At 34.1% G+C, this 25,863-nt stretch overlaps 5 protein-coding genes and 1 non-coding gene across 6 annotated transcripts; 2 read left to right on the top strand and 4 right to left on the bottom strand.

Annotated features, from left to right (window-relative positions):
- Nucleotides 1-3,759: 3,759 nt before the first annotated feature.
- Nucleotides 3,760-4,645, bottom strand: LOC141847437 (uncharacterized). The gene is made up of 4 exons (XM_074735483.1): nt 4,619-4,645; nt 4,331-4,445; nt 4,176-4,248; nt 3,760-4,073 (listed from the first exon to the last, which is right to left on the bottom strand). Exons 1-4 carry the CDS (start codon nt 4,638-4,640, stop codon nt 3,834-3,836), a joined length of 450 nt encoding a protein of 149 aa, XP_074591584.1. The 5' UTR covers nt 4,641-4,645; the 3' UTR covers nt 3,760-3,833.
- Nucleotides 4,646-9,102: 4,457 nt separating this feature from the next.
- LOC141846987 (uncharacterized) lies at nt 9,103-10,734 on the bottom strand. The gene is made up of 5 exons (XM_074734998.1): nt 10,689-10,734; nt 10,266-10,604; nt 9,870-9,978; nt 9,701-9,773; nt 9,103-9,375 (listed from the first exon to the last, which is right to left on the bottom strand). Exons 1-5 carry the CDS (start codon nt 10,714-10,716, stop codon nt 9,103-9,105), a joined length of 822 nt encoding a protein of 273 aa, XP_074591099.1. The 5' UTR covers nt 10,717-10,734.
- A 472-nt stretch (nt 10,735-11,206) lies between these two features.
- LOC141847436 (uncharacterized) lies at nt 11,207-12,754 on the bottom strand. The gene is made up of 2 exons (XM_074735482.1): nt 12,641-12,754; nt 11,207-11,872 (listed from the first exon to the last, which is right to left on the bottom strand). The coding sequence occupies exons 1-2, from the start codon at nt 12,732-12,734 to the stop codon at nt 11,295-11,297; spliced, it is 672 nt and encodes a 223-aa protein (XP_074591583.1). The 5' UTR covers nt 12,735-12,754; the 3' UTR covers nt 11,207-11,294.
- Nucleotides 12,755-15,863: 3,109 nt separating this feature from the next.
- Nucleotides 15,864-19,225, top strand: LOC141847438 (putative small nuclear ribonucleoprotein G). The gene is made up of 4 exons (XM_074735484.1): nt 15,864-15,940; nt 16,033-16,055; nt 18,752-18,873; nt 18,956-19,225. Exons 1-4 carry the CDS (start codon nt 15,906-15,908, stop codon nt 19,013-19,015), a joined length of 240 nt encoding a protein of 79 aa, XP_074591585.1. The 5' UTR covers nt 15,864-15,905; the 3' UTR covers nt 19,016-19,225.
- A 601-nt stretch (nt 19,226-19,826) lies between these two features.
- Nucleotides 19,827-23,994, top strand: LOC141847435 (small ribosomal subunit protein uS3x-like). The gene is made up of 6 exons (XM_074735481.1): nt 19,827-19,921; nt 20,027-20,174; nt 20,267-20,438; nt 21,923-21,977; nt 22,050-22,181; nt 23,639-23,994. The coding sequence occupies exons 1-6, from the start codon at nt 19,892-19,894 to the stop codon at nt 23,801-23,803; spliced, it is 702 nt and encodes a 233-aa protein (XP_074591582.1). The 5' UTR covers nt 19,827-19,891; the 3' UTR covers nt 23,804-23,994.
- A 1,405-nt stretch (nt 23,995-25,399) lies between these two features.
- Nucleotides 25,400-25,481, bottom strand: TRNAS-GCU (transfer RNA serine (anticodon GCU)). Its single transcript has one exon. It is a non-coding gene; the product is annotated as a tRNA-Ser (tRNA).
- Nucleotides 25,482-25,863: the final 382 nt, after the last annotated feature.

Genomic DNA, 25,863 nt, shown 5'->3' with positions numbered 1-25,863 from the left:
ATGAGTGTAGTGTACTAGGGACATGAAGAGAGACAAAACCCACATGGTCATAACTGTCTCTGTTTACATAAAAAGAGAGAGGAGAAAGAAACAACTTTTAAGTGAAGGGCTTTTTCCCTGTAAAAGTTGTCTGATCCAATGAGCTCAAAAGCATTAGAAACAAGCGATAACTGCTAAATTTAGCATAAGTATTTGGATTTTTGATAAACAAACAGGAGTAATTTTAATAGATATACACATATACTTTTTAACTTCACAACAAACCTGATACATGTTCTTAATATTTTTAACTTCACTATACCTTTTGCATCATCCACTTTCCATATGTTGATAGAGGATGGGCATGGTCCACTCTGAGCCAGCAGTGCAATCTTCAAACTGAAGTTATTCAAAGAAGTTACAACTTCTTTTCTGGTAGAGCTTCTCACTGCAGTTGTGGTTGAAACATTCATGAAAGGAAATATCAAAAGAGGAGCTATAGACAAAGTGTAAATTGCTAAACATCTACTTTGATTCAGTAAGGTGCAAATATTCAAAGTTTTTTTGAAGCACAAATGAAAGAAGAAAACTTTACACTAAAAGAGCAAGAAACATGAAGATGCATGCAATCCTCAATCTCAGCACAATTATATTAATTTGCATCAATTGCGGTTGTTGGGAAAAATTATCCTTCATCTCAGACCAGGATTAACATTTCTTTTCACTCAAACTGTCAAACAGTTTCAGAACAGGAGCAAGTCAAAAAGCATTTATGACAATATTGCATCTAGGTAGTTTATTGCAAGGTAGATCTGAGTAATGTACTGATTTCCCTAGGCAGTATATTTCTTTCCCTAGAATAGACTATGAATGTTACAACAATAACCGCTCATGATATCATAAACACTGACTGTGTTCTGCAATAGATCATGTAGATGATAGTCAAGAGTATGTGGTCCACCAGTGAGCCAATCAACCTCAGTAAAATGTAATAAGTTTCTTTCTTCTTTTTCTTTTGCTTTGCTAAGTTCAGTTCAACAGTCAAACCAAATCAATCATCCAAGCAAGATGAGATATGAAAGCATATTCTAATCTATTGCCCTGCAACCAGAAAAATTGTTATAAGTCACTTTCGGCTCATTTAAGACTGTTGCTGTTAACACCACAAAATTAAAAGCTAGTTGAATCATTGGATGGTTTTACCATATGTATGAACCATAAGGAAGATTTTAGCATAACACAGTTGCTGAATTATGCTAGCTCCCTTGGAAATGCTTTGCATTTAGCTAGAGAAACTTCTACAAGTCGAGGGAAAACGATGAAAGGAGAACAGGATGATAATGAGTAGAATTCTAGATTATCCATCCCCAGCTTGAAGAACAGAACTTATTGCAGTGTATGCTAATCGTAGTACTTAGGTGTTTGATGGAAAAACTTTCAAAGTCATCATCTTTTTGAGGAGCAACAATCTTAAGCAACCTTATTCTCATAAAGAGAAGGAAACAGTCTCAAACAAAAAGATTTCAAAGAAGACTGCGCTTACTTAACAACTTCCAATTTGCATAAGAAACAACCTTTAAAAGATTTAACAAGTCTAGCCATAAAAAAATTATTTCTTGCAACACGACTTGAAGGATCAGAGTACAGGTTTGCCAAATGCTGCAATCTTCATATATATAAGACTGGACAAGATCGAACCTTCTCCATTGCGGAACTTGTGAACCTACTGTTCATTGAATTCACTCTGGGAGAAATGGCGAATGCTCTCAAAATTTTGAATTTTGGGGAATAACAATCCCTTCGATTGCATACCCCACAGAAGTTCATACCTTGGCAGCATTCTAGCCTCCAGGCTAAACAGCAGCAGCCATGGGTTTGACGAAAAAAAATCCAGTTTTTTCCGTATGTGCTAATTTTCCAGATGCATCCAGTGTCTTACGTATGTGCTCATCTGTCAGATGCAGAAGGAGGGCATCTTCGGATCATGGTGAACAATAGACGGATATCAAGTCCATAGTTCCTGATAATATGCAGCTCTCTCAGAAGATCCTTCTCAGGCAACATGGAGGACAGATGTAGGGCATCAAGGTATCCTTCCGAGGAAGCGCGCACACGCTGCTCATCCTCGGCGATGCGGAACACAGTCCATCTTCGCCGGAATGAGCCTAAGAAATATTAGGGTCCTGTAGACGAGATTAGGGTTTAACTCACAGGGTTGTTTTGGTTTAACAGGACCAAACCGCTTTCCATTGAAATTAATCCGGCTTTATTGAATTTTTTGTTTAAATTTAGAACCGGTCGATCGGTTCAGTTCGAACTGAACCGACTCCGGCCGAACTGGACAACCCTTTTATAGTATCTCGCCGGCGAAAGCGCAGGTGGGGCTAGACGATGCGAAACGGGCGGATCCGGTGGCGTAGAGCATCCTCCGCTCCAAGATCTACCAGCACGACTACTGAAAGGAGCAGCGCTACGGCCTCACCGAGGTCATGGAGCTCGACTACCTTGGCGGCACGGTGGCACCTACGGCGGCGACAGCAAGCCCGCCCCGCCTCCGTGTGTCTCATCTTGAAGATGCTTCAGATGCACACAGATCGTCGTCGAGTGAGTTCATCAAGAATGTCGTGTACAACTAAATCGACTCTCTTAAATTCCCTGATTCTTTCGGTTGTTTGCGTCGCTAGATTCGATCCTTGGTTGATTTATTTGGTTGGTGTTTTCGAGATTTTAGGGCTCTGTACATGCGGCTCACAGGCTCAGTGACTGACTTGTGTCGCTAATTGGAGCTCCCCCTATAACGATTATACGGAACCAGAATGAAGTTGCCTGATGGAAGAACTTTTAGCTGAAAGCTTAAAACAGGTAAGCTTCATTCTTGTGCTAATTTGATTGCTTTAAAAGAACTCGTATTTTAAGCAATCAAATGAGTTAGATGGTGCTTATATTGCTGTTAGCTGATGACTGGTTTCAGGGAGACGAAATCATTGATGAGCTCCCCACAGAAGGTTACTCGTCTGACATTGCCCTCCTTCGTGTCTAGGAAAGGTAATTTAACTAGATTTTGCAATGTTATTATTTGCTATTAGTTTGGTAGCAAAAGAAGGAGAAAAAAATGGGAAAAAAACTTATTTAACATGTTTAGATCACCAAATCCGTTTGATTAATTGATTATGTAATGGAGGATTCACATCCATAAGCAAATTATCCTGGATACCATGGATCGTATAAAGAACTTCTGTCATGAAACAGAAGAATTGACTTGTCTATAAACAAGAACAGGGTAGAAAACTCTTTCTGCAGTCATTTGTCTCCCTGTGTATTTAGGATACCTATTGCTGTTCTTTTAAAAAACAAGAAAAAAACTGACTCTAATCAGAATGGTTAAGGATCGTAGGAAAAACGTTAATCATGAGTTTTTTTATTTTAATTGTTGGTCTGGAAATCTTTTAGTAGTTTGTAGACTATATTTGTTAGGCATATTGGTATCTTAGACGAGTAAGCCCGTCAGAACCATGGGATGAATAGGCAACAAGTTCAAGTATCAAACTGCTAGTTGATCTCTCAAAAAAGTGTATTTATGTTGCAATTACTTGTGTGGAGTGAGGAGTTGTAGTGTTTATATTATTACAACGTAGTGACTTAAACATTTAGTGTTGCTGTGTTGGTCATAGTTTCCCTAAATAAGGTGTTATAACTTGATTATTTTGTCTCACATGATAGAATGGGTATCCCAAACAAGTAATTTAGCATGGAATTCATAAAATACTCGACTTTTATTCTTTAAATACAACATAACAGTAATTTAGCAGCCACCCATAAATTAAATAAGTAAATAAACAATTTTTTATAGCCTGTTAGTTTTGGCCAGTATGGAAGGCAGTGAGGGAGGTGACTGCAGGGATGAGTATGTCATCAGAAACTGATGCACCTCCAGGGATGAAGCTTTTTGCAAAGAGGGCAGTAATTGGGGCCCCAAACAAGAAGGCAATGATGTTGAGGGCTTCCTTTCCCACTATGAAACTGTCAAACGTGATGATCTCCTTGACAATTTTGCTGAACTCATCCTTTTCCAATTTCGTCCCTTTACAGATATCCTGCAGCCCATCATTTTACATATTACTCATAATAAATCATATATTCATTTTTTAAATTTTTTTATAAATTCACAAGAAATTAGAAGTAAACAATAAACTCACATCATATTTTTTTTGTAGTTCTTCTCTTTTAGGCAATTTGATCTGTATTGCCCCTTTCTTCTCATTAAGCTCTCTGTTGTCGACATTAATTTTAAATATTCAGGGAAAAAAACAAAAATATGAGTGAATTAGATAAGTAATAATGGAGAAGTTACCCTATGATCTCATAAATAGTATGAATAAAATTGTCTTCACTGGCTTTTTTGATGAAACTTTCATGATACTTCTTAACTATATCTGCTAGTGATTCCTTTGAAAGAGTTTTATTTCCTGTTCCATCTCATACAAAACAAATTAATCAGAGAAAAAAATCAAATATATAGTCAAGTAGTAATAAGAATGATAATTAGCATGTCATGTAATTAATATATAAGCATATAAAATCTAATCTCTTTTATCGGTCAAAATATGAAATCAAATCTTAAGTATGCACTACTACCTACCTTTCTTGCCATTGTTGGCCATTTCTCGAGCTCTTGATATTTTTCAAGTCTGTGTTTCTCCTTCCTTTTTATTAATTAATTTCTTGATGGGAATTGATGTGCCATAACTTGCAACTATATACATATATAGAAGATGAAGAAGGTGAAGGGCACGCAAGCTCATTCTTTGGTTGAGGTAGTGACCATGGCATTACTTTTGGAGGAAGCAAAGTTTAGAATTAACCCATTAGAGAGAGAAAGAGCAAGCAAAGGTTTAAGCTCTTTGCTTAGTGCATGCGTGCATGCATCTTGCATGGCTTTGAGCAATTACTGAAGCAAGCACAGATTCTCTAATGGCTTTCAAGGAAGTCTATGAGATTATTACAGACTAACTGATACTGAATTTTTGCTGCATCACACAGAGATTTTATATTTTTATAAATGAATAGGAAGAAAGGCATAACTCAACCATTCCATCCACTTTGTCACAATCCTCTGTCTAAATTGCACTAATCAATTGTTGGAGCATATATTGATATGTACGGGTCTCGAGCATTTCATAACATTCAATGTCGTCATCTTTTTTAGAGATTTACCAGGACATGCCAATAAGTCAGTCACCCATAATTTCTCAACTCTTCTTATTTTTTCTTTTCAGCTTCTCTCGTATAATTTTATTTAGTGTTTCTTTTAGTCTTTACTTGGATCTTTTTTCTTTCTTTTCTTGGTGAAAGAAGATGATCATCTTCCTAATATCTCATTCTATAACTTAGATCTCCTCTTCCAGTACAAGGATTGTTAAATAAGTGTTAAACTACAGCCTATAAACTATGACCATTATAAGCATTTATATCACAGTCACAAAAGAACAAATTGCATAATAGCATTGGCTGCATGAATAAGATTTGATCATTAAGCTATATAATAAAAGACATTACATTTAGTAGTCTGGTTGGACTTTCAAGAGGATGAGTTGAATATGGAAGGAAGCATGATGGAACTATATGATAAGCAAAGACAGCACACACTATGATTTATGTACAGATTTTACTACACTAGTCTACGTTTCTAATTCCCTTAGCAAGTCATTGATAGTCTCCCGCAAGTATACGAGATGTCGTCAAGTAATAAAAAGATATCGAACCATAAGGACCGTGGAATCAATCACTAAACTATCACAAGAAGAGTTGGGAGTTCACGTGATTTGGATTGTGATAGGGGAAGTGAGAGTGAAATCAAGTTCCTAAACCTCGATCGAATAGAAATCAACTACGTGACAGGATTGGGGAAACGATCCTAGGACTTCGAATTCCTCGAGATTATGGTTGATTGATCATGGACTCCTTACCATTCCTCAATGATTACACAATTGCAGAGATTCTAACCAAAATATCTAATTAGACATCGTCAGGTTTCATCGGAATTAAATCATTAATCCTCTAATGTTACAATTACTAGTCCTAGATGACACCTAAATAGCCTAGTTTTATAGCTCTCTCGTTGTCACCGGGCACTTCAGTAATACTACTAGTGTCCTATCCTCTGTCACCGAGTATCCAATTAAGGACCTCTTCCTAGCAATCAATAACCGTTAGCTATCTCTCATAAAGATTTATCGTAGTCTAAGAATTTCCTCGGAAAGTCCGGTTAAAGGTTCACCTTCTGTCACAAGGCAATCCGGTCATACGATCCTAAGATTTTCCGTTAAACTACAACTCATTCTCATCCATATGGAATCATACCATTCACAGACATATTATCAAATAAGTTCAAGACACAAATCCACAAAGCAATGCATAAACATATCATTGAACATGGTAAATAACAAATCCATAGATGCAATCATTTATAAACACCTCGATTCCTCTTACATTATAATATCTAAGATTTACTCCATGACGGAGGGGATACAACACGAAGAAGAGTGAAAACAATACATATTAATCCTAAATCTGAAATAGAAAAAGGAAATAAGACTTATCAATGAGTATGGTCTTCTTGGTCTTGCAATCTCCTCGTCGACGGTAGATGGATACGGCGGAGTAGTCCCGAACGGATGGATGGATCGCTGATTCTTGCTTCGGATCGCGACTACGGTGGCTCTCAATCACCTCTAAGGACTCCCCCCCCCCCCCCCCCCCCCCCCTTTAGGTCTGAACCAAAAGAAAGTATTTATATGACCATGCTGTCAGCTATACGCCACACGGCCGTGCCTCATGGCATGGCCAGGAAGACACGCCCATGCTTCTCCGTCACACGGCCATGCCTCAAACGAGGCACGACCGTGCCTCTTTGGCACGGCGTCAAGCTGGATCAAGTTGAGAATTTGAGGCACGACCCCAGGCTTGGTCGGCTCTGGTAGGGGGCACGGCCGTGCCTAGGAGGCACGACCCTCAGTAGTAGTTGATTTGAATGAAGCACAGTCGTGTCTGGTGGACACCGCTGTTGACTGGTGTGGCTTGGGAGGTGAGGCACGGTCGTGCCTTGTAGGCACGACCCTATCTTGCCTTGTCTTCGTTTAATCTCCATCTCATCTTATTTCGTTCCAATTTCATCTTGCAAAAGCACAAATACAAGAGCAGATCTTCGAAATAGCAAGGAAATAGAGAAAATATGCCTAATGCATGGATAAAGAATGTGATAAACACAAGATAATATCGTGAAATGTAGAAAGATGTGCAGTAAAAGTATTAAAAGTTTATGTATACCCTACGTAGTCATACTTCTGCTGTTAGATGCCTGGAAGAGGTAGAATTTTTGGCCTAATTTTCAAAACCATGAATCCAATTGTTTCTATGTTGTCTAACACTTCATTCTTTTGGCCTAGAAACTATGTTCATGTCTTCCTTATATTGAGATTGACATTTTTTACTTGTCATAAGATTATTACCTTTGAGTTGGACTCGTCGACAGTATCAATAATTCCTCTTGGGAACCATAAGTCAAATTCTTAATCATGCCTTTCTTCACAATATTACATAGCACAATCACTATAAGAAAATATGATTTCATAGACTAAAAATTCCATTTCTAAAAGTCATTTTTTTCATCTTTAAATAATATTTGAGATAGAATATTCTATCTAAAAAATTCGTTAGTGAAAGTGCCATGGTTAATTTTGAAATGAAAATATTATGGCTCTAATTTTAGAAATTGATTAAAAATTTATTTATAAATATATTTTTAATTTAATCGAATGAAATTAATTTTAAATATAAATTTTATTTTAATTTTATTTTGAACCATCATTACTATCTCAAATTACATATTAAATATAATTTTAATTTATTTACTATTCTATTTATAAATCTATATATAATTTTATTTTTAAATTTATCATTAAACTTTATTATATTCCATTTCTATATTTCTCATCTATATATTACTTTACCAGAAATAATCACACATATCAAATAAATCAAAAATATTTAAAAAACTAATTTCTAAATCCAAAAGTACCATTAAGATAAATAAATATTTATATCATTCAAGTAAATTTAATTATTAATCAAACTAAATTATAAAAATTTTAAATCTCACCACAAATAATTTAATTTTTAGATTGTTTATCACGCTCATAGGATCATTTCCTCTTAGATATGAATGATTTGTATATTTCATCTCTTGAATCGTTTTACACTTGAGATTTTTTTTCTCTTTGTCTATCTTCCTCCGTAATTTTTCTTTTCCATCCTCTTACTAGTAGCACGCATGTCTTGAATTTATTTGTCGAGATAATTTATTTGTCTTTAGACTCATGAGATGAATTGCACTTCTTTGTACATATTAACTTCAGTATAAGGTAGAATCCACCTCCCACTTCAGCGGCTCGACATGGTCGGCTCTACGGTCTCACACAGTCAGTCTCACGATCATATGTGAGGGGTAAATCGGGAAGCTGCAGTTGGTTACGACGAAGAAAGACATTGCTTTGGTTTCGTCGAGATTCGATCCTTGTTCACTTCAGCAACTCAGTTCTATTGTAATCAACTCAACTATGCACCGGGGATTTCTCTTGTACATATTAACGAACTAACCAAAGTTGGTCGAGAAAATCTAGCAAATCAAAATATAAAACGAGTAAGTCTTACAATATCAAAATTTAGTGATAAAATGAGATGCGTTGCTGTTAAAATGCATCAGTCGGACGTGGATGCACAGGCAATAAGGCGGGATAAGGCAATCGACGACGAATGCGAGTATCCAAATCTCGGAGCCGAGGTCTCAAATTGCTGCTAACTTTTTATCGCATAAAATTTAACTTTTTAAGTCTCTTTTTGTCAAACAGTCGTGTGTACATTTTGCAGATATTTGGTTTGAAGCTATCTATTGCTATGACAATTTCATTTGCACATATATAAACTAAACCCACACCTAATTGTAAGTTCTTGTTTTACCCTAACAACTTATAACTTTTAGGACTTAGATTAGTCAACAATAATGATTTATGTTGATTGATGTTTCAATCACAACTAAGTCAATTAACTTAACTTCAACAATTTTTTTTACATGTAAATCCTATTAGTTTTGGCCAAGAGGATGGCAGTTAAGGAAGTGACTGCAGGGACCAATATGTCATCGGGGATTAATGAGGCCCCCCCTCCAGGAATGAGCCTCGTTGCTACAACAGCACCAATTGGAGCCCCAAACATGAAGAACATGGTTTCGAGGGCTCGTTTTCTCCATGTAATTTTGTCAATTTTCAGGGTGTCCTTCGCAATCTTGTTAAATTCCTCCCTCGTCAACATCTTGCCTTCTTTGTGGGGTCCGCGGTGTTCCTGCAAACCATTAGAATTGAGTATTCAGTTAAAAACTAAATCAAATTGAATTAATCAAAATTGAATCGAACTGAATTTTTTTAAATTAATCGAATCGATCAAATTTTTAAATAAAAATCAAATAAATTAAATCAATAAAATATCGATTAATTTGATTTTTGATCAAATTAATTAAAATAATTAAAAATTTATCAAATAGTTAAAGATTTATAAGTTTACTAATTTAAAATTTTAAAAATTATTTTTTTTATTTAATTAATTCAGTTTAAATATTAATTACCTCTAATATCATTCAGTTTATAAATTCAAACAAACAAAATCTCACCTCATATTTGTTCTTCAACTCTTCTTTGCTTGGCAATCTGAATTGTATTGCTCCCTTCCTTTCATTAAGCTTTCTATCAATATTTAAAATCAGTGATTTCTACTTACCAAATCAAAAAATAGACAAAATGAAGAATTATCTTAAATTGAATTGATATTAGAGGTCTTACTCTATGATCTCATGAATTGCATGATAGAAATCATGAGCACTGCCCACGGGCTTCACATATGTAGTATGATATTGGTCATTTATAAGATCTTCCAGTTCCTTCTCGAGAGCTGTAAAAGTTCAAAATTATTTAGATGAACAAGTGAATGAAAATAGATGAAATTAACTTCGATATAAATGAGAAAAAAAATCCTAAATTAAAAGTTTTATAGTAGAAAATTTTTATGTAATTGTGTTCTTCCCCCCACTAATCTAAATAATCCTAATTTGAATGAAGGGGGAAACAATAATCAATTATACCAAGAGGGATTCAATACTAACCATGTTGGTTGTTTGGTTCAAACAATAAAAAAAAAAAGCTTCACATTCTTCACTAGTTCAGATCATCAAATTGTACCTGGAATTTTTTTTATAGGCACGAATTTCTTCTCCACTGAAAGCAGAAACTTGCGTGCATTTGTAGATTCTGGAATAGAAGTTCGAATATTCTTCGCCATTTTGCTCTTGATGATCATCAAACTCAGGCGATTAGATCGTTCCCATTTCTCATAAAGGAATTTTTCTTCTACTGAGACTGCATCTGTCGGCTTTGACGGTTCATCAGCTTGAAGGCAAAAATCCAAATCTAAACACCCCAAGGTGATGAGCACTTGCTCATGCCAATCAGAAAAGTTTGATCCGTTAAGTTCTGGAATGTTAGACAGCATGTATCCTGTGAGTGGAGCTGGAGTAAAAACTGCATAAACATGTAATAATTATGTTATTAGGGGCACATAATATTCAGGAAGCTGGTAATTAACTAACCATGGGATTACTTTACCTTTCCTTCCATTTCTGATCAAGCTCATTTCCTCTTTTGTTGACTTTCTTGATGAGCTTCTGCCCTATCCTTGCCAATATATATAGATAAAAAGAAGAAGAAATAAGTTCTTTGGGAGCAAAAATGGCAATGGCATTACTCTTTAATGAAGCAAGGTCAATTAGAGTGAACAAGCAAGAAGTTCTTACTCATAGAGGAAGGCATAGCTTCCTTTCCAACTTCATGAACAAGTCTCCTGCATAAGGGAAGAAGTCAAATCGAACTAAAACAAAGACAAGAGTCTTGAATAGATAGATATCAAACATAGCCCAAGTCAAGATGTTTGATTGCTAACAAGAAAGAACAAAAGAACAGCAAAGGTAGGCCAAAATTGACATTTATTTGGACTTGATAGTGTCTGTGGCAATAGGCAAGCAAAAATGTTCATATACCTGAAATACTAAATGGAGAGGTAAATTTAATCTTCAATGGAACAATGAACAACAAATCATAAGTTTATGATGACTAACCAAAACCTCTCATAAAATCCCCAGTTTTTTTATTGGAAAAAAAATGAACTAAGAGCAAGAAATGGTGTAGTGTTACTCCTTTTACAATCAACCTCACTCACAACCCAAAAACATAAGCCAAAGGAACCAACATTGTAGCCACCACAACCCCCAATCCCTTGCTCAACCCTTCGGCAGGGCTGCAATCATCGTTATTGCCACTGAAACACCCTGGATGGACATCCTTCGCGACGCCTCCCTCAAGCACAAAGCTATTGTTCCCCCTCCCATTACTGAACAGCACACACCAAAAATATGGTGAGCCCCCATCTGTGCCACTCACTGCAGCTCCTACCGCGGTGTGGTTCCTACTATGGAGAATCTGTAAGCTCCGAGCATCGTCAACCAAAATGTTAAAGGCATCCTGGGGAGAGGCATAGGAGCTCTGGCAGGCAATGAGGCGGCCAGAGATTGGTGCAAGTGTTGCAACCTCAACACCGCAATTGGGGGCGAAGGTGTCGGTGAAGCTGGAGTTAGGTGGCCTCATCATTTCACCGACCTTGTTGCATTCACCATTGTAGCCCTTGATGTACTCCAAGGCAATGCAGCCAAGGCCCGCATTGTCAAAGAGTCTTGGGGAATTGGACGAGGTTCGGTTGCTGTTGATCACTGCCACCAGTTGATCTGCAGGATTGTCTACACAAAAGAAATAACTCTTAACGAAAATGTAAGTGAATAGGGAACAGAATTGATTTGAACCCCTTCAAAAGCAAAAACAAAGCCTGCATAAGAGTTCCAATTCTCCATACGAGAGAGGCATTCATATAATTTTACTACACAAAGTTCTACAAGAGTCCGATCAAAATGAGATAACTAGGACTCTTCGTGCTGATCAAAATGAGATAACTTGGATCTTTCATGCATAGGTATACTAAAGTTACTTATTTGGTTTCCCAGAATCTCACTCTTCCAGATCCTTTCATAGGGTGAAGTACATAGAATAATCAAACATTAATTTTTTAATATCATTTTGTTCAAAGGAATCTCATAAGATTAAAAAATCAAAATTCCTACCAAATATTTTATCAAAATCTTCCTTTGAACAAACTCCACCGACAGAGAAGAGTGAGTCAAACGAGCAGGTAGAAAAGGGACATACAACAGTCCCTCCTCAGATAAAACAGATACTACATTGAAATCCTAGTGAAAGAAAAGGACACAAAAATGAACACTCATGATGAACAATGACCTCCATTCTCCAAGCCACCAGTTTTTTCTATGAAAGAGTAAAAAATGTAATGGATTCGCAGCAACTTATTTACCATGATTCAACTCCGCTAAAAATGGAACCTTGGAAGATGGATCTACTGAAAACTTTAGAGCAAACCCACAGATCTCAAAAGACATGCATCTCTCTCGAGCATATCTATAATGTAAAAGAAATCAAAGAAGTAAAAGACTTACTTGTACTATCAGTAGCTGAAGTGAGGGAGGAGGAGAGGAGAAGGAGGAGGAGAAACGAAGGGAGAAAGTAGGAGGAGGAGAAGGAGATCTCCATTTTCCTCGAGCAGCTTTGAGTTTGAGCTCCCTGTTTTCTTCTATTCTGGCCCTCGCGGTGTTTATTATACCGATCGATGCGACATTCTAGAATTTCTGGGGAAGTTTCATTTCGCCCCTCATATTTTATCCATTTTACAAATATCATAGTGATTGGGAGTAAAATAATTAATTAATTTTAACAATATTTAATAATTTTTAAAATTTCAAAGTAAGAAAATTTCTAGAGTTAAATAGTTATTGATTTCATTTTTAACTATTTTTCCTTCTGAATTTACTGTTTTAAACTAAAATTATTCACCTATAATTAGAAAATCATATCAAAATAATGTATTGTTCCAACGGAGTGACGTAAAAATCACTTATAAAAATAAATAAGAGGATTAAAATGTAAATTTTAATAGGGACGAATAATTTAAAAGTCAACTAATTAACGAATTAAAAAATAATATATTCTGAGGCATAATTGAGTTAGTTACCAATGGAACAGAGTGGTTGAAGTGAGCAAGAGTCGAATTTTAAATCAAGATAATATCTCTCTTTCGTCTTGATTTACCTCTTCATATATGATCGTAGAATTGATCGTGTTACAATTGTCCTTTTTACAAAAAATAATGATTTATCTCTAAAATTTTAATTAGATTTCACTTTTTATATAAAAAAATAATGATTTATGTCTAAAATTTTAATTAGATAAAATTTAAACAAATTATCAATATATACATATTATAACACTTTTATTTGATACGGTCTCAATGTATAATAATTTTCTTTAAAACTATTACACATATAATTTAATCAAAATTATATTAAAATATTTCGAACAAACTTACAACAATAATATTAAAGTAAATTTAGAACGATTTTAATTAAGTTAAAAATACTTTCAATTAAAATATTTTAATATAATATAACAATTTTAATTAAATAACAATAATTTTGCTTTATATTTTTAACTGTTCTAAGTAAAATTTGCTACACCTATTTCAAAATAAATTTATTCTTAAATGAAAAATAGGATGTAAAAAAATAATTTTTGGATGATAAAAAAAGTAAGGAGCGTTTTTCTTTTCAAAATCAAAATTGAACTAGATTATATATAAAATTTGTATTTTGCTAAAAAAAAGATGTGAATTGAAATCCCTTTTTATTGAGATTCGAATTAAGAATAACATAAATGTTAAAAAAACTAAAATGAAATAAATTTTGTGGATGCCAAATTGCTCTTTTTTAAATTTATTATTTCGCTAATTGTTTGTTCCACCGACAAAGGAGAATGCATGACACCTTACCCAACTCGTGGCCAACTTTTTAGTGATTCATCAATTTTTCTTTTTCTATTTTTTTTAAATTGTCGCACATATTTTGACCAAAAAATAAAAAAGATTCTAGTTGAATATTTAATAAATAATAATTTGTCAGATTTTTAAATGTGCTGTTGTAATATTCTGCTCCCTCTGAAATTACCTCATATGAAAATAGTTGTAAAATTAATTTAATTTTTTCCTTGACATATTTCCATTCTCTATTAATTATTTGACTGTCAAAGAAGAATACAATTTTTTTTTTATAATTTAGGTATCTAAATACATTCTGCTCAATTAATTTTAGAAGTGAGGACGACCTTCCTTAATTTGCTCATTGGGTACATTCGGAAGTAAGAGTGATTCCTCGTCTAATAATCGACATCTCAAATTTTTCATTCTACTAAAAGGAAATATCCTACAATATGTTATAATTAAGATTTAATTGAGTTAATTGTTAAATATCTTATTGCTATATATACTAGAGGGCATTGGAAAAAAAAATAGAGAGAGAAGGTGGATGACCCAATCTCATATGTCTTATAGTGCGTGCGTTGTAGCTGAAATTTAAATTGTAAATATTTGAGTAACTTAATTACTTTAAGGGGTGTTTGATTGAAGGTTATCGTTGATAACCATTATTATCTATCAAAGATTATCATTAATAATAACTTTTTTTAGTTCAGATGATGATTGATTCTCAAGCAATGCAGTATCATTGTTACATCTGGGTTATAACCATGGAATGTAATAACCTTGGTAGTCTAAGATTTTTTATAATTCCGAAAGGTAATAAATTTTTTCATGATTACTTTTTAATTTCAAAATTGAGTTAATTGAAATGTATCGTTATTGAAACCGAGTTAATTAATTTAATAAATTTTAATTTAAATATGTATAATTTTGAAAGTTTAAATTTTAAAAATAAATTATTAATATATATAAATTTATTTTAAAAATAAAATTAATAAATTATATTTATTAATTTAATAAAATATTTTATTAAACATATATAAATTTATTTTAAATTTAAAAATATAAATAAATTATATATATATTTTAATATATTATCATCATTAATATTAATATTATTAATTTTATTTTATTTATTTTAAAAATAAATTAAATCAAGATAATATAACAAATATTAAATTGATTATGTTTTTTTCCTTTTAAATAAGTCTTAAAGCAAATAATGTTAGATTATATTTTATACTTAATAATCTTAATTATATGATTTTTTAATAATTATATAATTAAAATTATGTATCATTGCTTATCGTTTACTAAACCTTAAAATCCTAAACACATGCACCATTGTCAAGGGGGCATTAAAGAAGAATACTTGATAGTTCAATTAGAGGACAAATGAATATTTAACACGGTCATTAAATGGTGAGATTAATTTAAACATAAATGTGGGGAGTAGTTAAAACTGATCCAAAGATTGCATGTGAGAAATTAAAAAGGAAAAAAAAAGATGTCCACTTTGTCTTTATATTATATTATATTTATTTTATAGGAGTGGAGAAAACTACATTTCTCCTTAATGATTTTGAGAACCCAACGAATCTTTTGACTAGGATGTATCAACAGATGATTATACAAAAAAGCTCAAATTAAAAAAGAATTTTTAATCTGATCCTTTTGAATTGACCAGGTAATAAAACCCTTCGGCCGGATCTTGACCCGGCCCAACAAATGGCCCACTTTTCTCTTATATTTATTTGTTTTAAATTAATTATAAAAGTGTCTGTGGGTTGACAATACAAAAAATTACAGGGGAAAACTGTAAATCCGTCTTTATATATGTCCGCTGCGGACAATTAGGGTTTAGTCTCGCCGATTGTTCGTCGCTTGTCCTCGTCATGAGCCGATCAGGCCAACCCCCGGATCTCAAGAAGTGTGTTGCTCGTCAAATTTTTTTTTTTTTGTTTTTGCATCTTTCGAATTGAAGTTTGGTTCTTACTCCAGCCACTTGACTTGTTGTTTCAGGTACATGGACAAGCAGCTGCAAAGTGAGTTTTTGTTTTGTCTGTGCCATTGCACTCTGGATCTACTTTTTTTTTCCTGCCCTTTCCTTTTGGAAAATCGTAGCTCTGGGGATTCGATTTCATGGCGTTTTGTTTAGATTCGAAAATTCGAAACTGATCGTTCTAACACAGTAGGTTTTTCCGTTCTAGGTATCGGCATGCCATTTCTGGGCGCTGAATATTTCCTATGAACTCAATTAGTTTGTCATTAGTTTTCCGTTGTCGCCCTCATGGTAGTTGCCATCATTTTTCTAAGTTCATACAAGAGTTTGATAATATCAATATTTCTTAAGTTTACGTTTATGTACTATGTGCTTGTTGCATTTCAAATCATACTGTTGTGCATACAGATTGAACTGTGTAGTCAGCTTTCAGATCATGTTTAGAAAGTAGAACTCTGGTTAGGTTTTTTAAACTATCATGCACGAAAAAGCAAGGCTATGATTATGTTACTGATCTCATGCCATATGTATTGTACTCCCTTATAATGGTAGCCTCAAGTTTGGCTTTTCTGGTCTTCCAAATGACAATAAGTCAAAATATGAGGTCATTTGAGATACATCTATGCCATTAGAATTCGATTAATAAATAGTGATATAAATTAGTTTAAAGGAACTTCTTGTAAGTATTGACAATGTCAGCAAACACATATGGTCTCTAGATCAGCGCAACTGTAAAGGCTAATGCCACTATAAGTAGATTAATAAATAGTGATATAAATTAGTTGAAAGGAACTTCTTTACAATGGAAGCAAACACATATGGTCTCTAGATCAGCACAACTGTAAAGACTAATGCCATCCAAAAAAATAGTTTCTTATCTGAATGTAAATGTAAAACTAGCAATAGTGAATGTACTAGGAAATTGAATAGAGACAAGACAGGAAACTATTTGTTTATTTAACCAAAAGAAGTGATGTTGCATATTCCTCTTAATTGATCCATGAATTTAGTTACAGCAAAAAAAAAGAAGAGAGAATAGATTGATGACTAATGTAGTTTCATGTTTTATCAAATGTTCAAATGTTGAAAGGTGTAGGGTTTCTTCATTCATATAGAACAAACACCTGAAAAAATTGTTAAATTTTGTTGATACCTTTAAAAATTGATCATCACCCACACATGCAATCTCTTTATCTAAATAATACAGCACATAAAAAGTGATCTTTTTCATAAATGACGCCTACCTAATAATTGTGTTGTGATAAATTTAAGAATTCACACTATTTCGGAGTTTATATTAAAGGGAAAAGATGCTGTCTCAAAATTCTATTCAAAGTTGTGAAGTATTGTCTAGGTGATAATGGGATTCTCCTTGCAAGGTTTAAGCATTAGACCTATGCCATATTGAGCCAACGGAAGTCATTGGCTCTCATACAAAGTGCTTAAATAGGAACCTTACTTAGGTTTATAATTTTTATTATTCATTGTGCAAATTTGCATACTTGAATGATGTTTAGTCATCATATATTATTTTCTGCATAGATATAATCAGGAGACTAGCCCCAATTAGATTAAGGTCACCCCGAATATAAATAGGATGGGGATGCGATGAGAAAAGTAACTCCATATATGCAGTGCGAGATGGATATGGGATAAAACTTTCATGCCCTGTCCCATACGCATGCTCCGTTTGAATTTAATTTAATGGATATATTTGATACATGTTTGTATATTTAATTATTTTTTATTGCCAGACACTGAACATGACCCACATGAGAAGCAGACGGGGCAGGACATGGATGGGGAACAAAAATTCTTCTCTTGTCTGGCTTCGCCATCCCTAGAAATAATCAAGATGATCCTCTTATTAACTATTGTTTGATGTCATCTATTCCATTCATATCCATTATCTATCAAGGGGCAGGAAAGCTGATGCTATTTGAATTAAAACATTTAAATCTGAAAGATTTAGATTAGGAAATTTTAAATTTATGAGTTTTGACGTTGCAAATTTGTTTTGATATAAGCCATTGTGCAAACTAGGTACTTTAGTTCTTGTTTTAGGAGAATATTTTGGAAAGATCTATTTATCAAAAATTAGGTGATATAATATTTCTTATCTAGGTCTTTAAGAGAATAGGTCAATGTCCATGCATTTAACTTCTGTGAGATCGGGTCGGTCACCTCCTGAGATAGTCAATGAGGTTAATTGGGATTTATCATTTTGTCCCCGGGGCAATGGTGCCGCGGTAGGACATTCAGGTTGTTACCCAAGCACTTGTGGTTTGATCTCCAGCTACGGCGTATTTGCAAGAATTTTTCTCCAAATGGGGAGTACAATCAAAGGATGCTGGACATCTGTGCGAGTCGCTGCGTGCACTTCCCGATTTACCCTGGTGGCCGGTGGGAAACTTCCGTGGGGCCGGTGGGAAATTTCCGTGGGGCCGGGTCGGTCACACCTAGAGATAGTCAATGGGATTAATTGGGATTTATCATTTTTTTAAAAGAGATCTAGGAGAGTAGGTCAATGGTCAGTCACACAAAGAGACCTAACTCCTTTATTTTGAAATTCTCCAGGTTAATATAATATTTCTTCTCGTGAGTTTGTTGTTTGTGTGAGTTTATTGATTTAGGGTGCCGCATCACATGCTTAATAATGTGACAGTTGTTAAATTTTATAGATTTCTTCTCTTGATCACGAATACATGATATTATTCAATTTGAAACTTTTGTTTTTAGTAAAACTGAATGCAAACCGGGTCGTGGTCGGCACACTTCGTGGGTTTGACCAATTTATGAACCTTGTCATCGACAACACTGTGGAGGTGAATGGCAATGAGAAGAATGATATTGGCATGGTGGTGAGTTCCTCCTTGCCCAAACAATCTCGTCTGTTTCCAGCATTTCCTGTTTAACAGTCACAAACTATTTTCGTTTCTTTAGGTTATTCGAGGAAACAGCGTGGTGATGATCGAAGCTTTGGAGCCGGTCGCAAGAACATAATTCATCTTGTTTTTTAGCTCACTCTTCGCTGTAGCAGTCGACGAGTTTATGAAGTTTTATGTGATCTGTTATTGATGATGAGAACGATGTGGTGTTTGCAGAACCTGGTTTAAGATAGTATTTTGTAGGTTTGTGACACTCACTTGATGTGCTAATCCTAGTGTTTGATTACATGGTTTAGCTCATAGAGCGCTCAATGCTGGTGTTAAATTCTTTGTTTACTGATGCGATGCGTAATGTTACTTTAATATTATTTTGAGGATGCGTTTGATTTAGGATTTGGTTTAAGTTATTGTATATAATTTTGATTTATGATTATTAATAATTATATAATTAGGATTATGAAATATAAAATATGATTTATTATTGTTTGATTTAATTTATTTATATGAAGAGAATAAAATATAATTAATTTAATATTTATTATATTATTTTTATTTAATATATTTTTAAAATAAATTAATAAATATAATTTTTAAAAATTTAAATTAAATTTATATATATTTTAATAAAATAATATTTTAAATGAATATTAAGTTCTTATGAAGCCAACACAAAGTCACGAACTTTACAATTCATGGATTTGGACAAGTTTAGCCCGACACGAGTCCAACAGGGACCAGGTAAGCCAGGTCCGGATCCGGTCAATTGGCACTGTGAGTTTTTCTAATACTGACGGTGCTGATTCTCTCGATATCTGATCATCCATCCCGACTGTCGATTTTATCAACCAAGCATCCTGACCGTATGATCATTCGACTAAACCTGTATTTAACATTAACATCAAAGCAACCTGTACACGATTTCTAGGGTTGCATCGAAGACCAGTGTGCAGCAGATCGAGGCGAGTCGGCGGCGGAGAGGGTGCGATTTGCAATGGCGACGCAGATGAGCAAGAAACGGAAGGTTGCTCCTTTTGCGATCAAGCGTTCTCGTTTCAACGTATCTTTTTGAACTTCCGTTCTCACGAAATCATTTACTTTGGTGGACTCTTTCTTTTCGCTGCCATAGTTTGTAGCGGATGGAGTTTTCTTCGCGGAGTTGAACGAGGTCCTGACGAGAGAGCTTGCGGAGGATGGCTATTCGGGGGTCGAGGTAAGGGTTACGCCCATGCGAACTGAGATCATTATTCGGGCGACACGCACTCAGAACGTACTTGGTGAGCTGTTTGGTTTCCTTTTTTTTAATAAAAAATTATTTTGGCTTGTAATTAATGCTTACTATTTGATTGCTCGTCGAATGGCGGTTTAGGCGAAAAGGGTAGAAGAATCAGGGAGCTAACGTCGGTGGTGCAGAAAAGATTCAAATTTCCTGAGAACGGCGTTGAGCTCTATGCAGAGAAGGTGAACAATAGGGGACTCTGTGCCATTGCTCAAGCAGAATCGCTGCGCTACAAGCTTCTTGGTGGCCTTGCTGTTCGAAGGTCGGGAGTTGTTTCATTCCTTGTTTCAAATATATGTTTGATTACTCAAGTATTATTTGACCGTCTTTCTGTCGTTGCATGTTTCTAATTAAATCTCGATATAAGTTTATTGTTTTGTCCTAAGATATTACTTTTTCCTACATGTTTGTTCAAACTATTAACATTAATTTACATAAATTTTTTATTTTTGTTGTAAGCAAATCATGATCCTATTTCTCCTCTCTGTGATTCTGATGCTTGTCATCTATAAAGCAAATAGGTTATTAAATACCAACTTTGTGTCGGAAGGTGACGATATTGAGATTGCCATCTGTGCTGTTGTCATCATGATATCACTTGATTTCATGTTAAAGGTTCCTGGCAACATGTTTTTGCAGCATTGTTAATGAAGCATTTTTTAATTATTTTTTCATATTCAAATTATGTATGCTTTATTGGCTTGTTTATTGTCCTGTAGATTCCTACTCTAATTTGTGCATCTACATTATGCAAATTTTGTTCTTAGTTTGATTTTGTTTGTGATGTCTGTCATCTATAAAGCAAATAGGTTTTCAGTGCCAACTTTGTGTCGGAAGGTGACTATATTGATGTGGCCATGATATTATGATCATGTTTTCTCTTGATATCATGCTAATAGCACATGGTGACATGCTATTGCTTTATTATTTGCCAAACCTTTCTTTATGATGATTTATATTTATATTTTTTATTTTTTGCTTTCCAGCTTTTTGTTATCCTGAAAAATTTCTACTTTTTATCTATGCTATCTTGAGTTTACTTTTTAGATGTCATCTTCTGTTTATATGAATTATTTTTAGATAATTTTTGCGACCTCACTTGATTATGCTGATATTATTTGTTTATTGTGTTTTATCAACTAGTATAAGGATTATTTTATATGCTTTCAAATTCCTGTTGAATGACTCTTTTCTATGTGTATGTACTTGTTTTGTTTTCTAAGATTTTATTTTATTGTATTTTTTGTTTTCCTTGTCATTTATGCTTCTGATTAATGTTTCTGGGATTTGATCTGTAGTTATATATTTGTTTAAACCTTATATCCTATGTTTACTGCTTCTGTACTTAATATTTTATTCTATTTTGTGTCAATATAAGTTGATAGGTTTATAAATTAGTCGCGTAGTCAACTTCAATACTTTTTTAATAGTGTAAGACCACGGCTCTTGCAGTTGTATTGTCTAATGCATTTTCTTAATATGTGATTCATGACCTAGTTGAAAGCTCTACGTTTTTTCCCCTTTAAGAAAAGTAGTATCCCTTCTTATATCCTCGATTCAATAAAAAAATGTTGCTTATCATCTATGGTTATACTTATTTAGCTATTCTGTCTAATCTATGCTAGGTTCAGAAATAGAAGTTGCTTGTTTATTTTTGTATTTCCTTTTCTTTGTTCTTTGATGTTATTACTTTACTAATTATGTCACAATAGAAATGGTGTCTGATCTGCATAGTATTTGTTTCAGGGCCTGTTATGGTGTGTTGAGGTTTGTCATGGAGAGTGGTGCAAAAGGATGTGAGGTATCCTTCTTTTACACTTGGAGCGATTGACAGTTTCATGAATGAGGATGTTGATTTCCATTTTTGTTTCAGGTAATTGTGAGTGGAAAACTTAGGGCCCAGCGAGCTAAATCTATGAAGTTCAAAGATGGGTACATGATTTCTTCTGGTCAGCCAGTCAAGGAATACATTGACTCGGCAGTGAGGCATGTTCTCCTTAGACAGGTATGTATGTGGAATCCATGATCATGTTGTCTATCTATTCTTCTTTCAAAAAAGAAACCAGCATAGCCTAATTTTATTCCTTGAAATAAATCTAAACCCTAATGAGGGAGAGAGAGTAGGCGAACATCTTTTACATACCTCAAAGATGGCATCCCTGCAAGTGTCTCTTGGAGGTCATGTATCTCTTAGGTTTAGTGGCCCCTTGTTTGAAGTTGGTACAGTACTACATGGAACACTTGAGGTTCTTGGAAAAGTTTGCTCGTTGCTACTGTAGGAGGCAAGCTAGGAATAATTGTTGGGGAGAGGTTGAAGAACTTGGAAGTGCAACTTTTTGGAAGGATAGACCTATGATATTTAGACTGGGTGTTGCACCCCCATCTCATGCTTGTTGACACAACACAACATGGGTGTGGATAAAATAATAGTTCAGAGCATCAACACTTGCTTGTGAGGGTAAGAGAGAGCAAGAGGAAGAAGAACCTCACAATAAAAACTATTTGCGTCTCAAGGTGGGAGTGCCTCACATTGCCTTGGAGGAGAAGGAATGCCTTGCATTGTGTCCAAGGAAAGGGAGTGCCTATGCAACTCCTTTTAGTGGCAGGCTCGTCCCCAAATTCTGCAAGAGGCTGCCCTGCCCAACCTTATGGTTGGCTCAGTGCTGGGTTTAATTTTTTAAATATTATTTTTTTAGAATTACTAAGAAAATAGTAAAAGATCTAAAAAATAAAATTAAATTCCTTTGAAAGTAATATTTTATATAATTTTAATGAAGATATTTATATTAATAATTAATACTAATATTTTTGTATATAAAAATAACAATACAATAGGGCCTCAGTTTGGAAGGGAGTGGGGCGTATCTCGTGTTGGAGAGTTGGGTTAGGTTTCACCAGCGTTATTTCAATTGGGAAGGGACGTCTAAAGCTGGAGGTGGGTTATGGATATAAGAAAATAGAAAACTGACAAGTTAATAAAATCTAATTTATTATAACTGATAAAGTTACGAGGAAGGAGGTGATGCTCATAAGCCCTAGAATTTGTATAGCAGTTATATAACTTATAAATACTATTAAATTGTAATATGTATTTTCAGTTATAATATTGCCAGATCCATATCCAAATTTAGATTCTTTGACAAGTGCCATGACGTTGATTTGAATAAAATCCTATGGGCGGGGCAGAGTTTGAAACAATGCCACAAGAGTCGTTACTAAATTTTTCCACCAGTGGAAGCAGGGAGACAAAAAAAAGATGAATAGCATGAGTCAGTTGGCAGTCCAAGTAAGTTTTTGAGTGTGCTGAAGGATTTTGGGTGAGAGGGTGGTATCTTATCAAAACTTTTCAGAGCTGCTTCGTTCATTATTATTGAATGCGCCATTGTTTCTTTACACTTGTTTTGGAATGTGTTTAGCCTTCTCAACTTGTCTGCATCTAACCCTGTTCCCTTGACTACACAGGGTGTTCTTGGAATCAAGGTCAAAATTATGCTGGATTGGGATCCGAAGGGGAAGCAAGGCCCCACCACCCCTCTTCCTGATCTCGTCACCATCCATCCACCAAAGGATGAAGAGGAATACGTCAGGCCAGCACTGCTGGTGCCTGCAGATATTCCGGTTGCCTGATCACATCGCTTCTCCCTTGCCTTTTAGAGATCTTCACTGCCTCATATGACTTGTAATGAGAAGGTTTTCAGGACTTCGACTTCTTCTAAACCGGTGTTAATTGTTTTTTGCTAGTTCTTTAGCTTCTGTAATTTTCTTTTTACTGAAAAGTAGGCTCTCAAATAAACTTTAAAATATGGATATTTGTTGTATCGTTTGGTTCAGGCTGTCGCCAAATCTTTTTCCTGTTGAGTTTAATTATGATTAGACTGGAGTTGAGTGAGTAAAGTAAAGCTTATGATTGGCTTATGACAATCTTCTTCTGCATCCTGACTTATGACTTGCCATTAGTTGACATCAATGGCTGCATGGCAGCCATGTCCAATGTTGGTGAGAGATAGATCGCCTACGAATTACTATTTCGCCACCAAATAGCTTGTTAAGTATAACACATTCTCCAGCCTAAAGCCTGCGTAATAAGTTTTGTTCTACTAGTCCTGTTTCACAGGCCAAAATTAGTGCATGGATTTATCAAAATTTACCCTTTTATATCAAATTTGCACCACAAACAAGCATTTAAAAAAAAAAAAAATCAAATTTGTCTATAAAGAAATATATAATAGAAGCTCTTGAACCCCTTATTTCCTTCGAGAAAGTACAGGTTAAATTAGAAATTGAGCGATAACATCTAAATCCGACCTGAGCTAGTTGGTAATCTCAAATCGCTCCTGGATGGCATAGGATCCATGTTTTTTTTAATGATGAGATCGGAGTATGATGATCAGTAGAATCGGTGTGATCGTCTTATGACTTTATATATGCTTTATTGAGATTATTTTGTTCGTCTTATGACTTTATATATGTTTTATTGAGATTATTTTGTTGGTTTTTAAATAGGATCATCGTGTGAATTTTTTTTTGACTTGGAAATCTCAAATCTTAAAGATCTGATCCTACCATTTTGATCCTAAATTGATCTTGTAATCGATTAAGATCCTACGAATTATCAAATTTCAAAATTATACAATTTTGGTTCATAATGTCTTTTTAATGCATTTTTTTTCAAAAATAAAAAGGTAGAACACAACGGTGCGCGACATAAAATTTCGGATGTCTGTTCTAAAAGTATGGAATAAGAACAGTAATAATTTTATATTTTATATTATTTATTTTTATTGTTAAGGTATTTAAGATTTTTTTTAAGAATAAAAAAAATTTAAATAAAAAAAATTTAGTTGGTTCACAAGATGTACGAGTTAAAAATATGAAATAATAATTTGACACACTAATTAAATTAATATAATCGTTACAACGACTTTATATATGTATTATTGAAATTTTTTTATTAATTTTTAAATTAGATCATCTTATAATTTTTTTAAATCTTATTTGATCTGATATAAGATCACGATCCTACTTACTATACTGTCAAATCTCAAAATTATACAATTTTCGTTCATAATATAGCAATATTATACCAATCTAATTAATGATGACTGACATACTGTCAGAGAAAAGGACAAGTCTTTTTAATGCAATTTTTTCCAAAAACAATATATATAATAAAGTTCCTATGGATAATTAAAAATTAAGGGAAAATAAATGCAAAAAAAATAGCGTCGCCTGAGAGATTCGAACTCTCGCGGGGAAACCCCATGTACTTAGCAGGCACACGCCTTAACCACTCGGCCAAAGCGACTTCATATTTTCATTGTCCATATTTAAAACTCAAATAATAAATAACTATTAAATATGTAACATGGATTTTAGTCCACTAAACATACTCATCCATTAGATCATCTTAAATTTCTACACATTATTTTGGAGTCGGACGGATGAGATCAATTGATCAAGTTAAGTGAGTTGGATGAATCCATGTATTGGTGGTTGATCTTAAAACCTAAACAAGCCAAACTAATCATATACATATTTTATCACCGAAGATTATTTCTTTTTTAATTGCTTATAATTTTCCAAAAAAATCAAATACATATTTCATGTGAACACATGTTATATTCCCTAAACCAATTACGAAATATACGCTTCTATTTTCTTTCTAGTGAGTTCCATATGTTAAGAAT

This window comes from Curcuma longa, chromosome 16, assembly GCF_044706935.1.
Source record: "Curcuma longa cultivar G26 ecotype Majalengka, Jawa Barat chromosome 16, ITB_CL_G26_1.1, whole genome shotgun sequence".
Lineage (NCBI taxonomy): Eukaryota > Viridiplantae > Streptophyta > Magnoliopsida > Zingiberales > Zingiberaceae > Curcuma > Curcuma longa.
The sequence above is the reverse complement of the archived record's forward strand: the minus strand, read 5'-3'. Positions and strand labels throughout refer to the sequence as shown.

Coding starts and splice junctions, on each gene's coding strand:
- LOC141847437 (XM_074735483.1), bottom strand. CDS start 4,640: ATGGCCAACAATGGCAAGAAAG. Junction 4,446..4,618: donor GGCCAACAATGGCAAGAAAG/GTAGGTAGTAGT, acceptor GAGATGGAACAG/GAAATAAAACTCTTTCAAAG. Junction 4,249..4,330: donor ACTATTTATGAGATCATAGG/GTAACTTCTCCA, acceptor TGTCGACAACAG/AGAGCTTAATGAGAAGAAAG.
- LOC141846987 (XM_074734998.1), bottom strand. CDS start 10,716: ATGAGCTTGATCAGAAATGGAAGGAAAG. Junction 9,979..10,265: donor GCCTATAAAAAAAATTCCAG/GTACAATTTGAT, acceptor GAACTTTTACAG/CTCTCGAGAAGGAACTGGAA. Junction 9,376..9,700: donor AGTTGAAGAACAAATATGAG/GTGAGATTTTGT, acceptor AATGGTTTGCAG/GAACACCGCGGACCCCACAA.
- LOC141847436 (XM_074735482.1), bottom strand. CDS start 12,734: ATGGAGATCTCCTTCTCCTCCTCCTACTTTCTCCCTTCGTTTCTCCTC. Junction 11,873..12,640: donor TTCAGCTACTGATAGTACAA/GTAAGTCTTTTA, acceptor TCTTTTGTGTAG/ACAATCCTGCAGATCAACTG.
- LOC141847438 (XM_074735484.1), top strand. CDS start 15,906: ATGAGCCGATCAGGCCAACCCCCGGATCTCAAGAA. Junction 15,941..16,032: donor CAACCCCCGGATCTCAAGAA/GTGTGTTGCTCG, acceptor TTGTTGTTTCAG/GTACATGGACAAGCAGCTGC. Junction 16,056..18,751: donor CATGGACAAGCAGCTGCAAA/GTGAGTTTTTGT, acceptor TTTTGTTTTTAG/TAAAACTGAATGCAAACCGG.
- LOC141847435 (XM_074735481.1), top strand. CDS start 19,892: ATGGCGACGCAGATGAGCAAGAAACGGAAG. Junction 19,922..20,026: donor AGATGAGCAAGAAACGGAAG/GTTGCTCCTTTT, acceptor TCGCTGCCATAG/TTTGTAGCGGATGGAGTTTT. Junction 22,182..23,638: donor GGCATGTTCTCCTTAGACAG/GTATGTATGTGG, acceptor TTGACTACACAG/GGTGTTCTTGGAATCAAGGT.